Here is a 16,179-nt window from a genome sequence, read left to right on the forward strand (position 1 = left end):
TTCCAAGACCCAAACTATTTAGAAGAGATACCTTAAGGTGAGAAATCTGGGAAAGAATCAGAATGTAGTCAAATTTTATCATGTCCCATAAAACACTTACATTATGGTATAGGATATCTTTTTTTTTTAAGTTTATTTATTTATTTTGAGAGAGAGACAGCACGAGCAGGGGCGGGGCCAGAGAGAAGGGGAGAAAGCGAATCCCAAGCAGGCTCTGCACTGCCAGAGCAGGGCCCGACGTGGGGCTTGATCCCACAAACCATGAGATCATGACCTGAGCCAAAACCAAGAGTCAGATGCTTAACCAACTGAGCCACTCAAGTGCCCCTATGGTATAGGATATCTTAAGAACTAATAACAAAAGCCACCATTTATGGAGTAATATAAGTCAAGTACCATCCTCAGATTTTATATATTATACTTCTAATGCAATAACCCTCCAAAGCAGGTAATAACAAAGTCTATCCAGTTAGCCATATTGACTCCCATTCTTAGTCATAAAAGTGTTCTGTGGTAATTTATTTTTTTTATCTAATCTTATACCAATGTATTAGTATAATTAGGCTATGCTAAATTAACAGGTTTATCCTAGAATCTCAGTGGCTTAGCACAATAAAGGTTTGCTGTTGTTGTTCTGGTAAAGTCCAGGGTATTTTGGGCAACTCATGAGTTCAGCTCTCCTTCCTGGTGTGACTCAGGGATCTAGGCTGCTTCCATCTTGTTCTACGATCTCACTAAATGGGAAGAAAGGAGCCACACCAATCTTTAATTGCTTTGGACCAAGAGTAGCCCATCACTTAAACTCCTATCTCCATTTGCCAGGACCCAATCTTGAGACCCTACCTAATACAGCTGCAAGGGAAGCTGGGAAATGTAGAGAACACATGACTATTCAGTGAGTGACAGCCAGTGAATCAGGTGAAGTCAGCCAGGCATCCCAGAAGGGCCAGTGTATTTGTCCACATGGTGAATTGGAGATAACCTCCTCAATTCCAATGGTATTAATTCAACTGGCTGAGGTAGCTAGCCCATCTGGTCATCTTTTGAGTCTTAGGGTTCCAGAACTTTCTCAGATATTGAAGAATATCTTGGGCAAAGATAAAGGAAAAAACAATAATGGCAATAATAATAATAAATGCTGAATAATGATAACTAATAATAAGAAAGAGAATAAGCATGCAGTTTGGGGGCACACATGTTCATATGATTACTGAGAAATATATAACTTCTCCAGAAAAAAGAGGGAGTGAAGGATCTTTTCCAATGGGCTCAAGGCCTGAGGTTCTTCCCCTGGGGTTAATACAGAAGCACATGAATGAGTTTCAAGTCTGAAAGTATTTGCAAAATGTTATGTGCAAATGTGCATTTTTCAGAGGGAGCTAATCCATAGCTTTCATAGAGGTTTTCAAGGGATCCATCATGCAGAAAAGGTTAAGGTTCACTTTTCTAGATTAGGTTAGGAATGAGATCTCTGAATAGGAGAAGCAGCTATCAGGGTGCACAGGAAAGAAGAAACTCGCATTCACACCTGACTTACAGGACTTACACATCAATGCGTTTACACACAAACATAGAAATGAGAACTATTTCCTGGCTGAATCATTTTCCTTCTATAAAATTGTTTTAAATTGGTGGATCTTGGTACTTTCACATCTTCAGGTCTTACTACCTTTATTTCTCAGGCAATACAAAAGGCATTAAAAGTGTATCCTTGGCGGGGCTCCTGGTTGGCTCAGTCAGTCAAGTGTCCGACTTTGGCTCAGGTTGTGATCTCACAGTTCATGAGTTCGAGCTCTGTATCAGGCTCTGTGCTGACAGCTCAGAGCCCGGAGCCTGCTTCAGATTCTATGTCTCTCTCTCTCTACTCCTTCCCTGCTCACGCTCTGTCTCTCTATGTCAAAAATAAATAAACATTTTTTTAAAAATGTATCCTTGTCTGTCTTAGGAGATGGTCTCCTTGCTACCTCTAACTCCTACTGTACATACTCAACAACAAGACAAGACCCCAAGGGATGTGATCATTTATCTATACCAGAAACCTTCGAAACTAAATTCTGGAGGCCGAGTCTCCTCATCTGTAAAACAATATTAATCCTATGTCCTTCACAAGAATGAATCAAGTTGTTTAATGACCACAGTTGTGTTCTGGAAATTATTCATGACTACAATAAAATACAAACACCACTAAATTAGAAAAGAATGTACACTAGAGAAAAAAAGGAAAATTTAATTAAATTTCACTTTTCAATCTATTATAATGAACAAGCCACATAACAAATGTGTCTCTAAAATAATCCAGTTAATTTTTCCATGAAGCTTTATGGAATCAGTTTAATTACTTGATAACCATACTTGCTCAACTCCGTAGCAACAACCTAGATGAAACAAATGTAGCTTTGCTTCTAGGTGTCTCTCTCTCTCTCTCTTTTTCTTTTAATTAAAAAAAAAATTTAAGTAATCTCTATACCCAACCAACATGGGGCTGGAACTCACAACCCTGAGATCAAGAGTCTTACACTCCACCTACTAAGCCAGCCAGGTGCCCCAGGAGAATCTCTTAGATAATATTAATATAATTCAAAGTTTAATGAAATTATTACCTTCCATGAAATCATACAGCAACTCACAGAGAAGTCTTGATAACTGATGAAGTTGCTGCTAATACATTTCTTGCAAAATATATGTTGATTTTTTTTTGAGAGAGAGACAGAGAGAGCTAGCAGAGGAGAAGGACACAGGGAGAGAGAAAGAATCTTTTTTTTTTAATACTTTTTTAAATTTTTTAACGTTTATTATTTTTGAGACAGAGCATGAACAGGAGAGGGTCACAGAGAGGGAGACACAGAATCTGAAACAGGCTCCAGGCTCTGAGCTGTCAGCACAGAGCCCGACGCGGGGCTTGAACTCACAGACCGTGAAATCATGACCTGAGCTGAAGTCGGCCACTTAACCGACTGAGCCACCCAGGCTCCCCAAGAGAATAAGAATCTTAAGCAGACTCCACACTCATCATGGGGTCAATGTGGGGCCGTGCGGGGGGGGGGGGGGGGGGGGGGGCGAGGGAGGGGGCTTGACGCAGGGCTCAATACCAGGACCCTGGGATCATGACCTGAGCTGAAATCAAGATGTTCAACTGACTGAACCACAAAATATATTTTGCGGCACCCCACAAAATATATTTTGAAGACAGAGCCTTCAATTCCTTTTTACTGAAAGTTAATGAGCAACGCTTATTTTAGGAACCCAATCTGAAAACTTCCTCCACTTATTCCTCACTTCATGAGAATTTTCTGAATGCCTAGGAAAGTCCTCAGCTCCTTTAAACTTAAGGAGGTAGCAAATAATCTTTTAAATAAAACCTAGCAGCAGCCTCTGAGTTTCCCACTTTTTATTTGATGCTGGTCAAACTTGCCCTTTATGTTATGATTATTTCCCTATCAAGTTAGGCATCTATTCCTGCCCATATGTGTTGACTTTTCTTGACTCGCAGGCTCAAGTGAAATCAGCTGTCCATCTTCGGGGCCGGGAGATTCTCAAATGATGAAAATTTCTCCACTCTTTTTCTACCTCTTATATCTTCCAAAATGAGTAGCTTCCTTTGAGCTTCTGGTTTTGACCTGAATGTATGTTGCAGAGAGTAAGATGCTTGTTTTAAAAAAAATTTTTTTTCAACGTTTTTTTTTTTTTATTTACTTTTGGGACAGAGAGAGACAGAGCATGAACGGGGGAGGGGCAGAGAGAGAGGGAGACACAGAATCGGAAACAGGCTCCAGGCTCCGAGCCATCAGCCCAGAGCCTGACGCGGGGCTCGAACCCACGGACCGCGAGATCATGACCTGGCTGAAGTCGGACGCTTAACCGACTGCGCCACCCAGGCGCCCCTAAGATGCTTGTTTTAAAAGAAACCTGGCATTGTTCCCCACAAAGCTGCTTTCTGCCTGGACTGACCTCACCATCCTCTCTACTCCCCCACCCTGGCAAGTAGCAGTCAGCTTCACACTGAACCTGAGCAGTCATTGATTAGGTTTGGATATTAGCAAAACAATGGCAAAGGGGCACCCATGAATCACTGCTTTTGAAGACATGTTGAAATCATTTGTCTCTCTACCTTGACACTCTAAGCTACAGGTGGTTCCAATTTTCAACTTGTGGCAGAAACCATAAGCCAAGGAAGCAAATGTTTCCATAAACTGTAGAAAAGAAACACTCTCCAGCTACCTAACTGTGAAATGCCCAACTTGGGACTTCCATTAACTTTTGACCTTCTTTCTTAGAAATCCATATGGAGAGGATTCAATTTTTCTAAGTTGGCTACTGAAGACTGGGGTAGACTTTTAGCGGCAGTATTAGGGTACAATTTCTTCAATACACCAAACTGGAATGGCTTTCAGGCCCTTCCCCAACACGTCGAGGCACATATGAATTCAATTCTAAGGATTTAATCCAGGTTATTTGCTCACTGCTTTGGTTTCCCATCATTACCCAGATGGGTCAGATACAAGAAATCACAGCTATCAGGCTTATTCACTCTAAAAATTGTGTGTCAGCTGAGGACATCAAAATGTTCCAACACTGTCCAAATAAATATGGACATTCTCTCTTTAGCACAGGGATTACATTTCTGGAAATGGGAGCACTAAGTATTGAGTCCTTTTGGAGATGTTCCTCCAGTGTTGTAAGGTGGTAGAGTTCTCTTTACATCCCCTGAAGTTATGTCTCTATTAGTGATTTCTTCTGGCAATTAATCATTCAACAGTTGACGAATCCTCCCAGGCTGTGGCACAGTTAGGACATCTCTTATAATGTCAGAGAGCTTACCCCATTCCCTGAGCGTCTTTTGGTCCTTACCTTTGCTTCCTGAACTCGATCCTCAAAGGTGCCTCCAAAACCCAAAAAACTCTCATTTATGATCAGCATGAAGTTCTTCCTTTATTTCTTTGTGGCAGGCAGAGCACCATCATTCACACATTTTATTAGCCATTATGGGTCAAAACTGTCTTCCAGGACACAAATGAAATTACCGAAATATAGGTCACAGAGAAGTAAACGACACACCACAGAACTCACTCAGTTGAAGTAGCAGCTCACGGTCCCCACCTGGGTCCAGGCCAGCATCATCTCTCACCTGGATTATTGCACTAGTCTCCTAAGTCATCTTCTTGCACATACTCCTTGCATCTACCAGCAGCCAGAGTGTTCCTTTAAAAATGTTAGGTCACTCCTCAGCTCAAAATCTTCCAATGATTTCACTTTTAATAAGAGTAAAACTTGAAATTGGCTTCGCTTTCTTCAGATCTGCCCCCAAATGTCACCTTAATAATGGAGCCTTTTCCATTTGTCCAAGGGATACAGTTGCGCTGTTTTGAAGGGACACATGCACCCCCATGTTTATAGCAGCACTGTCAACAATAGCCAAAGTATGAAAAGAGCCCAAATGTCCATTGATGGATGAATGAAGAAGATGTGGTATGTGGTATATACACACACACACACACACACACACACACACACACACACACAATGGAGTCTCACTCGGCAATCAAAAAGAATGAAATCTTGCCATTTGCAACTACGTGGATGGAACTGGAGAGAATTACACTAAGTGAAATTAGTCAGAGAAAGACAAATATCATATGACTTCACTCATATGAGGACTTTAAGAAACAAAACAAATGAGCATAAGGGAAGGGAAACAAAAATAACATAAAAACAGGGAGGGGGACAAAACAGAAGAGACTCATAAATATGAAGAACAAACTGAAGGTTACTGGAGGGGTTGTGGGGGGGGGGGATGGGCTAAATGGGTAAGGGGCACTAAGGAATCTACTCCTGAAATCATTGTTGCACTATATGCTAACTAATTTGGATGTAAATTTTTAAAAATTATTTTAAGTTTATTTATTTTTGAGAGACAGAGAGAGATAGAGCACAAGTGGGAGAGGGGCAGAAAGAGAAGGAGACACAGAATCCAAAGCAGGCTCCAGGCTCTGAGGTGTCAGCACAGAGCCCGATGCGGGGCTCGAACCCACAAACTGCGAGATCATGACCTGAGCTGAAGTCGGACGCTCAACCTACTGAGCCACCCAGGCGCCCCATGGATGTAAATTTTTAAAAATAATAAAATAAAATAAAATATGTATATTAAAAAAATAATGGAGCCTTTTCCAGCCACCCCACATAAAATAACAACGTTCCCACCCCCACCTCTGTACCACACTCCCAAATCCCCCTTTCTCCTGCCTTTTTCCCCATCCATTGCACCTATCACATTATCACCTACCGTATATTTACTTATGTAATGTGTGGTAGGTTATATTTTCCAAGATGGTCACAACAAGATTTCCTATGCCACATACTCTTCTTACAATGTGATATTTCTACGACTTCCTTTGAGAGATGTTTGTCACTGGCCTCAAATGGAGGGCAGCCTGTAATTGTGGCAGAAGTGATGCTGTGTGACCCCTGAGGCTAGGTCACAAAAAACCATACAATCTCTGCCTGGTCATTATAAGGCACTCAATCTTGGAACTCAGCCACTGTGACATGAGGAAGCCTAGGCCACATGGAGAGGCCAAACAGCCAGCTGTTCTGACCAACAGCCATCACCAACCTCTAGATGTTTGAGGAAGCTTTTGAGATGACTTCAGACCCAGCCCCTGCATGAGACTCCAAATGAGAACTGCTTAACTTAGCTTAATCACCTCCCAGAACCATGAGAGATAATAGTAAAATTGTTGTTGTTCTAAACCACTAAGTTTGGGGGCCATTTGTTATTCAACAATAGATATTGGAACAATTTGTTTGTGTGTATTTTGTATGTCTCTTCTCACTAGAGTACGAGTTTCATGAGTTCCGGGATTTTGTTTTCTTTGTTGCTGTACTCCCAGCACCTAGAACAGTGGCTGAATACAGCAAAGTACTCAATAAAAAAGTGTTGAATAAGTGAATGGATGTATGATGCATTTTCAGTATGGTATGCTAATGGTTATTGGTCAACAGTACATGGTACAGTCCACTGGACTAGACCTTATTTGGCAGAGAGCATCTGGCACTGCAGCATGGCAAAATACATTTCAACAGGAATATTTCATAGGCAAATAACATTGTAATGAATTACAATTATTGCAGGAAAGCATAAAATAGGATTTGAGCTTCGTGTAGAATTTGTCCTCTGGTGATTGATTCCATAATTCCATCATGGGGTTTTCCAGATCAGGTCTGGAAAGGCTTCAGAAGTACTTTCAGAAGGATTATTGATTTCTTTAATCCAAATAATAAAGTTCTTGCTAAAAATGACAAGTTCAAATTATTCACATGTTCTTGTTATGATGTGGGATGAAGTGGCATGAAAATGGGTGGCATCGCATGCACACACATGCATTGGTGTACAATTTGGAATGCCTACTTCCATTGCCTATTTTCAGTCTGATGGTTTGGAGTATACATATATTTTTAAAAAATGAATAAATATGATTTTGAATCTCCCCAGTCTCTCACATAGTACTTTGATTTACATTTGGTCTGGAGCAAATATGCGTGCATTGCTTAGAGAGCAACAACATCCTCACATCCCCAAAGAAAATATTAAAATATTATCTCAGTAAGTGAAAAAGGACGAAATTTCTTAGCTACCTGGAAAAGAAGTTACTTTTTGTTTGGGGAAAAATTACAGGTGGATGGTCTTGAATGGACTAATCAATTTCTTTGGGCCAATCCATCTCAGCCTTGATTGGAGCAAAAAGCACCGATATCGAATCTATGGATTTTTTTAGAATCGAGGATCTCTGCTGAGTCTTTTCACAATGACTTCAAAGCAGTTTCCATACATGAATTACTTGGATAGACAATCATGTGATATTTCTTTACAGACTCCAGAAGGGTTAGGGTAAAATTAGCTTTTAAAAGTTCTTAAGGCTACTGCCATAAGGCTCCTTGGCTGAATGTCTCTTGAGGAAGAGTGTGTGCCATTTTGCTGCCTTTGTTCCAATGACAGTTTTGGTGCCACTGGGCCTCACCATCTGGCCTGAGGTATGAGGGTCCCCTCTAGGTTAGGTACAAGTTTTGAGTGGAAAGTGGGGAGATTCCCAGAATTTCCTTGGAAAGTCCAAGCAAATGAATTGGGAACATTCTCTCTGGAAATCCCATTTTTCTCACCAAAATTTAGATGTTGCTTCTGAAGCTAATTATTCCTTATTTCATTAAAAAATAATAATAATGATCTTATTTATTTATTTATTTGCAGGCCCAGACAAACTTGACTAGAAAAGAAGCCCGGGCAAGGGTTAGGATGAGCTCATGACGTTCCAGGCACTCCAACCAATTGAAAGGCCACGAGAGGGGGAGGGCGGAAGTGACGAGACGTATCCCTCCGCGGGGCGAGAGGGTCGGTGGGGGGAGTCGGCGTCTCTCTCCCCCGCGCCAGCTCCCGTACACGGAGCCGCATTCCTTGGCCCCCCCACCCCCCTCCCTCGGGGCCCCCCCGCCCCCCTCGGGAAAAAAATCCACCCCAAATCACTCGAACCCGAGGGAGGTTTCCTTTCACCCTCGGGGAGACGCGCTCTCCACGGTTCCCTCTCAGCCGTCTCCCCCAAGCCCCCGTCCCCTCCCCTGCTCCCACCCCCTTCTCCCGGCGCCGGGTGCAAGGTCCCTTTAAGGCGACGGCGCCTTCCTCGGGTCAGACTACCGGCGGCGACGACCACGGGAGGTGAGTGAGCGAGCGGGCGAGCCTTCTCTCTCCCCACCCCCTTCTCTCGGGGGTTCCGTTATCTTTTCGCTCGGCGAGGCGCTCCGAGGCGAGACAATGAGAGGGGGATGGGGCGGGTGCGCGAGGGGTAGGGGTGGGGGCGGGGGCCCGGTGGCGCGCGCCCCCGCCCCCCGCGAGTGGCGGCGCGGCCCGCGGCGGCGGGCGTGGGGTGCGGCGCGCGAGCGCGAGAGTGAGTGCGTGCGCTCCGGAACCGCGGGAATCGCGCGGCGGGCCGGGCCGGGCGGCCCCTGCCTGCCTGCCGGCCGCCCCCGCCCCCCGGCGTCCTCCGCGGCGCGCGCGCGCGCGCACTCGCGCCCCACGGCCCCGCACACATCCGACGTCCACACGCACGCCCGGCGCGAGGCGTCTCGGAGGAGTGGGCGGGCGCGGGCGCGGGCGGCGGCCCGCGGGGAAGGGGGCGGGGGCGCGGGCGGCTGCGAGACGCCGGGGCGCGGCGGGAGGGGCGGGCGAGGGGTCGAGGCGGCACCGAGGTGACGTCCCGGGGGGTTGGGTAGCGCTCGGTTCTCCCGCCGCGTCCCCGCCGGCGAAGGAGTGGGGCGCTCTTTTTGAGCGCGAGCTAGTAAATGAGTGATCGCTGTGCCGCTCCCTTGTGTTATGTAATCTCTGCTCGGTCCAATAGTACATCCTAGGCTTTAGTGCACTGCAGTTAGTTTACAAAGTCTCCTCCCTCGGACCTAAAATATTTTTGCGATGGCGCCGTGATTTATAAAATGGGATGGGGCGGAATAGCTTTATTCCTGGTGTTTATATCCTGCCGCGGTGGGCGCCATGTTTATCCCAGGGACTATTTTTTTCTAGATTCTCATCACCTACTGGAAAGAGTGATGTCGTTGATCCACCTGCTTTCCCTTCTTTCTGCGAGTTACCCAGATTTCCTCCCGTCAGACGCGGGATTTCCCCAAACTGTTAATAACACTGGACGTATTTCTTCTCACTTATTTGGACATTCTCAGCTCAGAAAAAGGTGGGGCTGAGAAGAGTCTTGGAAGTCATTTAGCCCAATCTCGTTTTCGAGATGGAAATTGGGAGACCGTTGTACTATCTCAGAACAACCGCCTTCTTGGTGCAGATTGTAGCCTAGCCTTCTACACTCTTGGACACTATCCACCGCAGTTCAAAACCCCACAGAAACGGAGTTTTACTTCCTAAGGATTCCCATCTAGCTAGAGGGGAAGCGGGGGGGGGGGGGGGGGGCTGCTTGTTGATAAACCGATGTCCAGACCCGTGGGTTGCTCTTGGCCCTGGGAATTGGACTCTGAATTCCAACTGGTTCGCACACTTGTTAGGGATGCATAAAAAGTACCTTGGAGATTGCTGAAAGTGCTGGGGTTTTTTTGGGGGGGGGGCTCATCCCTAAGTCTCTTTGGGCGGGATGGGGGGGTGCCATCTTCTCTACATTTTTAACCCACAGTCCTTTAGCTGAGGCTAATTAAGGCAACTACCACATTGAGAATTTTGGTTTAGCATAAAGCCTTTCAGGGGAGCTGAGAGGTCATAACTATTTTCAAAATAGGTGATACTAAGATGTTACTCATTTCTTTTCAGTGACATTTGCACTGATGGTCCAAAAGCAAAGCTGGGTAAAACTGCTGGTGGTACCTTAGCACAAAGCAAGGCAGTTGCATGACATTCCATGTGAGAATATCCTTGATGAAGCAGTAAAAATGATTTATTAATTGGGGCACCTGGTTGGTTCAGTCGTTAAGTGCCGGGGTCTTGATTTCTTCTCAGGTCATGATCCCACCCTTCCTGTGATGGAGCCCTGCATGGGACTCTGCCTGGACAGCAGGGATGCCGCCCTCTCTGTTTGCCCCTGTCCTGCAGGTGCTTTTAAAATAAATTTAAAAATCTCAACCCTTGAGTGGATGTCTTTTTAGTTTTTTAAGAAAAGACACTTGCGGCCTAAGGAGGTATGATCCTTCGCATAAGAAAAAGCACTTGTGAGATTGAGTTATGAGCTGCATTTTTACTTTAAAGAACGACTGACTAGTTATTTTCACACTTTAATGTTTGGTAGATTTTTTTTTTTTTTTAAGAGACTGAGCATGAGTGGGGCAGAGGGAGAAAGAATCTTAAGCAGGTTCCATGCTCAGCACAGAGCCTGATGTGGGGCCCCATCCCACGACCCTGGGATTATGACCTGAGCGGAAATCAAGAGTCCGACCAACTGAGCCACCCAGGCGCCCCTGGCAGATATTTTCTGAAAATGAAGTGAGCTTGTCACTTCAAGGAAAACCGTTGACTAAGTATTTGTTACCAATGATAAAAATTTGAGCGTGAAAATAAGAATTTGTTCAAAGTTGACATCTCGCGCGTGTACCCTATCTTTCTCTGTCTCAAAATAAACTTTTAAAAAAGTTGACCTCTCAGGTTTGACAGCTTCCCAGTACATTAAAGACTTTTCTTGTAGCATCAGTGTTAATGACTGTGATTTTTAAGTATTTTTTAAATTGTATTTATAATTCTAGTGAAATGTGTCAACATTTGGAACCTGGACATTTCAGTAAATTTGTATTTTCCAAGTGACCCATGTGTGATGTTTCAAAATATCATGGGTAAATGATCCTTTCAAAATGCAAGTTACATCAGTGGATTTTAATGTAAGAAAATACAAAAAGTGGGTTGATAGGGATTCAGATTCCAAGATGTAACTTATTTGAGAAACTACCATTTTTTGAGTTTTAGTATTGTGTCAATATACACAGCTATCTGAAAAGGTTTTCAGAAGACTTCTCTTTTTTTCTGCTGTGTGAGGCTAGATAGTCATATACTTAACGAAAACAACATACAGCAAACAGACTGAATGCATACGCAGCTATGAGAATCCAACTGCCTTCTATTAAGCTATACCTAAACAATTGGCAAAAATGTAAAACAATATTACTTTTCTAATTATTTTGGGGAAAAAGATAACTTCTAATTGAAAATGTTCTTTATATTAACTTGTGATGGTTTGTTATTGTTAATTGTGTTGATTAGTGTTGATAAGTATTTAACTTTTTTTGTTTTAAGGCCTTACATGGTAAATATCAAAAGATAGAATCCACATAAATAAAAACTTTTTGAGGTCCTCAATAATTTTAAGAATGTAAAGCGGTCCTGAAACCAAAACATTTGAGAATCACTGGGTGTTGTTCTATGCTTCTGCTTCTGAGATCATCCAAATCTGCCTCAATGTAGGAACTTCTGGAGAATTTACAGGTGTGTGTTGGAGTTAGTAATGGAAGAGGCAGTGGCTTGGGGGAGAATTTTAGAGAAAAACTTTGATTTGAGTCTTGGTGTGTTATCTACTAACTTTAACCTTGGGCAAGTTACTGAATCTCTCTAAACCTCCTTTTAAACCTCATCTGTAAAATGTAGTACTTAGGACATATAATTGTGAGAATTCATTGAGGTGATGAGTGTAAACTACAAAATAATGCCTGGTATTGTACTAAAGTATATTCCAGGTAACTTTTCAGTCTTTATTCTACATACAAGTAAAACCTTGGATTGCGAGTAACTTGTTCTGCGAGTGTTCTGCAAGACGAGCAAACATTTCCAATAAATTTTAACTTGATAAACTAGCGATGTCTTGCAATACAAGTAGTATGTGACACTGAATGTCACATGATTACAGCTGAGCCAGTGGTTCTTCTTTCTCTACGGGCTTGTGGGTGATGGTCTCCCATGCCCAGATGCTCGGTCTCAGGCCACAGCATCTGGCAGAAATCAGTGATCTTTCAGAACGTTGGAAGGTGCCCACAGCTGGCACTAGTGTATGTTTTGTCACTTCAAAGCACCTATGGACAGTCCTTTGCTTTTCCATACAAGAGTAAGCTTAGGAATGCTTTGCTTCATTCTAGGTCAGGCTGCCTGCAGATATAGACCCTTTCCTCTGCTGCCTTATTGCCAATTACATTAAATACGGTAACAAGAGTTTATTAATACTGTACTGTAGTCAACATCCGTGCAAGCGTATACAATGGCCCCCAGGCGGAAAAATGTTGAAAAGAAAGGTGGTAAGAAGAAGGAGATGATTACAGTGGAAGTTAAGAAGGAAATCATCAAGAAGTATGAACGAGGTATGCGAGTGGCTGAAATTGCAAGATTTTATAAGAAGTCTACATCGACCATTTGTACAATATTAAAGAAGAAAGAAGAAATAAGGGGGCTAGATGCAGCAAAAGGAGTCACGAGAATATCAAAGCAACGGCCACGTGTCCTGGAAGATGTAGAGAAGTTGCTTCTGGTTTGGATAAACGAGAAGCAACTAGCAGGTGATACTGTGACTGAGAATTTTATCTGTGAGAAGGCAAAGGCCTTGTACACTGACCTTGTAAGTAAACTGCCAGGTACGTCAACAGAAAAAGAAGAAGGCTTCAAGGCAAGCAGGGGATGGTTTGATAACTTTAAGAGGAGAAGTGGCATCCGTAGTGTTGCAAAGCACGGAGAAGCTGCAAGTTTGGACGCTAAGGCAGCTGAGGCATTCGCTACTGAGTTCCAGAAGCTCATGGTTTCCGAGTGTTATCTGCCAGAACAAGTTTTTAACTGCGATGAGACGAGGCTTTTTTGGAAAAAGATGCCAAAGAGGACCTACATTACAGAAGAAGAGAATGCAATGCCTGGTCACAAGCCCATGAAAGACCATCTCACCCTCTTGTTTTGTGCTAATGCAAGCGGGGATTTTAAAGTCAAGCCCCTGCTTGTGTATCATTCTGAGAATCCACGAGCCTTCAAGAAATGCAAGGTTCAGAAGAGCCAGTTAAACGTTATGTGGAGGTCCAACAGCAAGGCCTGGGTCACTCGTATGTTGTTCATTGAGTGGATCAACGAGGTCTTTGGTCCTGCAGTGAAGAAATACCTTTTAGAAAAGAATCTGCCACTCAAAGCCTTGCTGGTCATGGATAATGCTCCTGCTCATCCTCCAGGCTTTGAGGACGACTTACTGGAGGAATTCGAGTTCATTAAGGGCAAGTTCCTTCCTCCCAACACCACTCCAATCCTCCAGCCCATGGATCAGCAGGTCATTTCAAACTTTAAAAAGCTTTACATCAAAGCACTATTTCAGCAATGCTTTGAGGTGACCGAAGGAACAAACCTTACTCTACGAGAATTTTGGAAAAATCATTTCCACATCGTGAACTGCCTTAAGATCATTGATAAAGCCTGGGATGGGGTCACCAAGAGAACCCTCTGTTCTGCTTGGAGAAAACTGTGGCCTGATTGTGTTCTTGGACATGACATAGAGGGGCTTGCTCATGAACAGGAGGCGCCAGTTGTCGATGAAATTGTGTCCTTGGGGAAGACCATGGGCCTAGAGGTGAACGAGGATGACATCCAGGAGCTGGTGGAGGAACATGGTCAGGAGCTGACCACCGATGAACTGATGGATCTGCATCACGAGCAACAGCAAAAGGTTATGGAGGAGATCTCGTCTGCAGAGGAGAAGAAGGCAGAGGAATCCCTCACTTCAGATGAGATTAGGGAGATGTGTAAAATGTGGGAAACAGTGCAAAATTTTGTAGAAAAGCACCACCTGAATAAGGCTGTAGCAGTGCAAGCGATGAATCTGTTTAACGACAATGCAATGTCACATTTCCGCGAAATCCTCAAAAGGAGGCAAAAGTAAGTGTCATTGGATAGGTTCCTTGTTAAAGTTGCACGAAAAGAGAAAGATTGCATTGAGCCAGTACATAGCAGTGATTCCATTAGTGATAGTGAAAGTCGTCCTACACAATAACCCTCCTCTCTCTTGTCTCCCTCACACCAGCCACGAAGGTTTTCAAAGGTAAGTGCAGGTTAATTTATTTACTTTTCTTTATATTTTGTATTTTCTTTATTATTTTATATTGCAATATTGTAATCATTTTTACATGAGTATTTTTGGGTGTGGAATGGATCATCTGAGTTTCTGTTATTTCTTATGGGGAAATTTCGCTTTGATATACGAGTGCTTTGGATTACAAGCATGTTTCCAGAACAAATTATGCTCGCAAGCCAAGGTTTTACTGTATGTCTTTCTGTTGAGGGTGGAGATTTCTTTTTTTTCATTTTATTATTATTTTTTTAAGTTTATTTATTTTTGAGAGGGGGAGGGAGAGCACAGCAGGGGAGGGGCAGAGAGAGAGAGAGGGAGACACAGACTCTGAAGCAGGCTCCAGGCTCTGAGCTGTCAGCACAGAGCCTGACGTGGGGCTCGAACTCACAACCTATGAAATCATGACCTGAGCCAAAGTTGGATGCTTAACCGACTGAGCCATCCAGCTACCCCCGACGCTTTTTTTTTTAAAGTTTATTTATGTATTTTGAGAGGCAGGGAATCAATCCCCAAGCAAGCTCCAGGCTGATGGCCTGGGATCCTGAACCAACAAACCATGAGATTGTGGCCATAGCGGAAATCAAGAGTCGGACTTAACCGGACTTAACCGACTTAACCGACTGAACCATCCAGGCACCCTGAAGGTGGTGATTTCTGATTTAAATTACAAACCCTAGAGCTGTTTGGTGCCTTTATCATATCAATGTAATAAGACTTTGATAGATTCTTGGCATTCGGGTTTGTGATAATAAAGTCATATCCACAAAAAACATTTTTACGTATAACTCAGGAGGAGAAAAGGGAAATAGACTAACATATTACTAGTATTTAGAAGAGTTAAATGAAATCAAGGGAGTAGAAATGGAATATAGGTCACACAACTGTCAGCCAAGAAAAGCTTCTTGGGAAAGGGACCCCTGAATATTGAACCCTTTAAAAATAGAGAACTTACTGTTTACTTTAGTTGTTGTTTTAGTAAAGAGCACAGAGCTCTTATCTGGGTGCTTCTTGATAGATTTGCTGCCTGGTAAATTGAAAGTATTTTGTGTTTGGGAGTGTTAGATTATTAACACTGTTTAGGAACACATTGTGAATATTATATGTGAAGTTCTACAACTGTTAGATTCTGTAAGGGACGAAATCGGTCATGCAAAAGACAATAAAAGCTTCTTACAGGTTTAATGGTAATTTTATAGCCATATTAAGTAGTCAGCTCTATAGGTTTTCTAGAATTAATCTAGACAAAAATTGAGATAACTTGAGAACAGATGCCAGTTGTTTTGAGGATTATTATTTCTTACCCAAGAGTAAGAGGGTATGTTCTTAAAATTTTTGTTTTTGTAACGTTTGTTTATTTTTGAGAGAGAGCGTGTGTGTGTGTGTGTGTGTGTGTGTGTGTGTGTGTGTGTACACAAGTAGAGGAGGGAGCAGAGAGAGAGGGAGACACAGAATCTGAGGCAGGCTCCAAGCTCTGAGCTGTCAGCACAGAGCCCAACAGCTGGCTCAAATCACGAAGGAACCGTGAGATAATGACCTGAGCCGAAGTCAGACGCTCAAGTAACTGAGCCAGCCAGTTGTTTTTTTTTTTTAATGTTTATTCATTTTGTGTGAGAGA

The 16,179-nt window shown here is 43.2% G+C and overlaps 1 protein-coding gene across 5 annotated transcripts in view; it reads left to right on the top strand.

Moving 5' to 3' along the window:
- Positions 1–8,439: 8,439 nt before the first annotated feature.
- Positions 8,440–16,179, top strand: part of POGZ (pogo transposable element derived with ZNF domain) — a 52,129-nt gene continuing 44,389 nt past the window's right edge. For 2 of the 5 annotated variants that reach the window (XM_053889570.1, XM_053889577.1), the window contains exons 1-2: positions 8,440–8,704; positions 12,610–14,371. In XM_053889570.1, the coding sequence (XP_053745545.1) occupies positions 12,729–14,371 (1,643 nt within the window). In that variant the 5' untranslated portion in view covers positions 8,440–8,704; positions 12,610–12,728. The remainder of the gene's footprint in view (positions 8,705–12,609; positions 14,372–16,179) is intronic. The other 3 variants (XM_053889569.1, XM_053889572.1, XM_053889580.1) reach the window with 2 other exon arrangements.

This window comes from Panthera pardus, unplaced genomic scaffold (genome assembly GCF_024362965.1).
Source record: "Panthera pardus isolate Hobbes unplaced genomic scaffold, ASM2436296v1 HiC_scaffold_11, whole genome shotgun sequence".
Taxonomy (NCBI): Eukaryota; Metazoa; Chordata; class Mammalia; order Carnivora; family Felidae; genus Panthera; species Panthera pardus.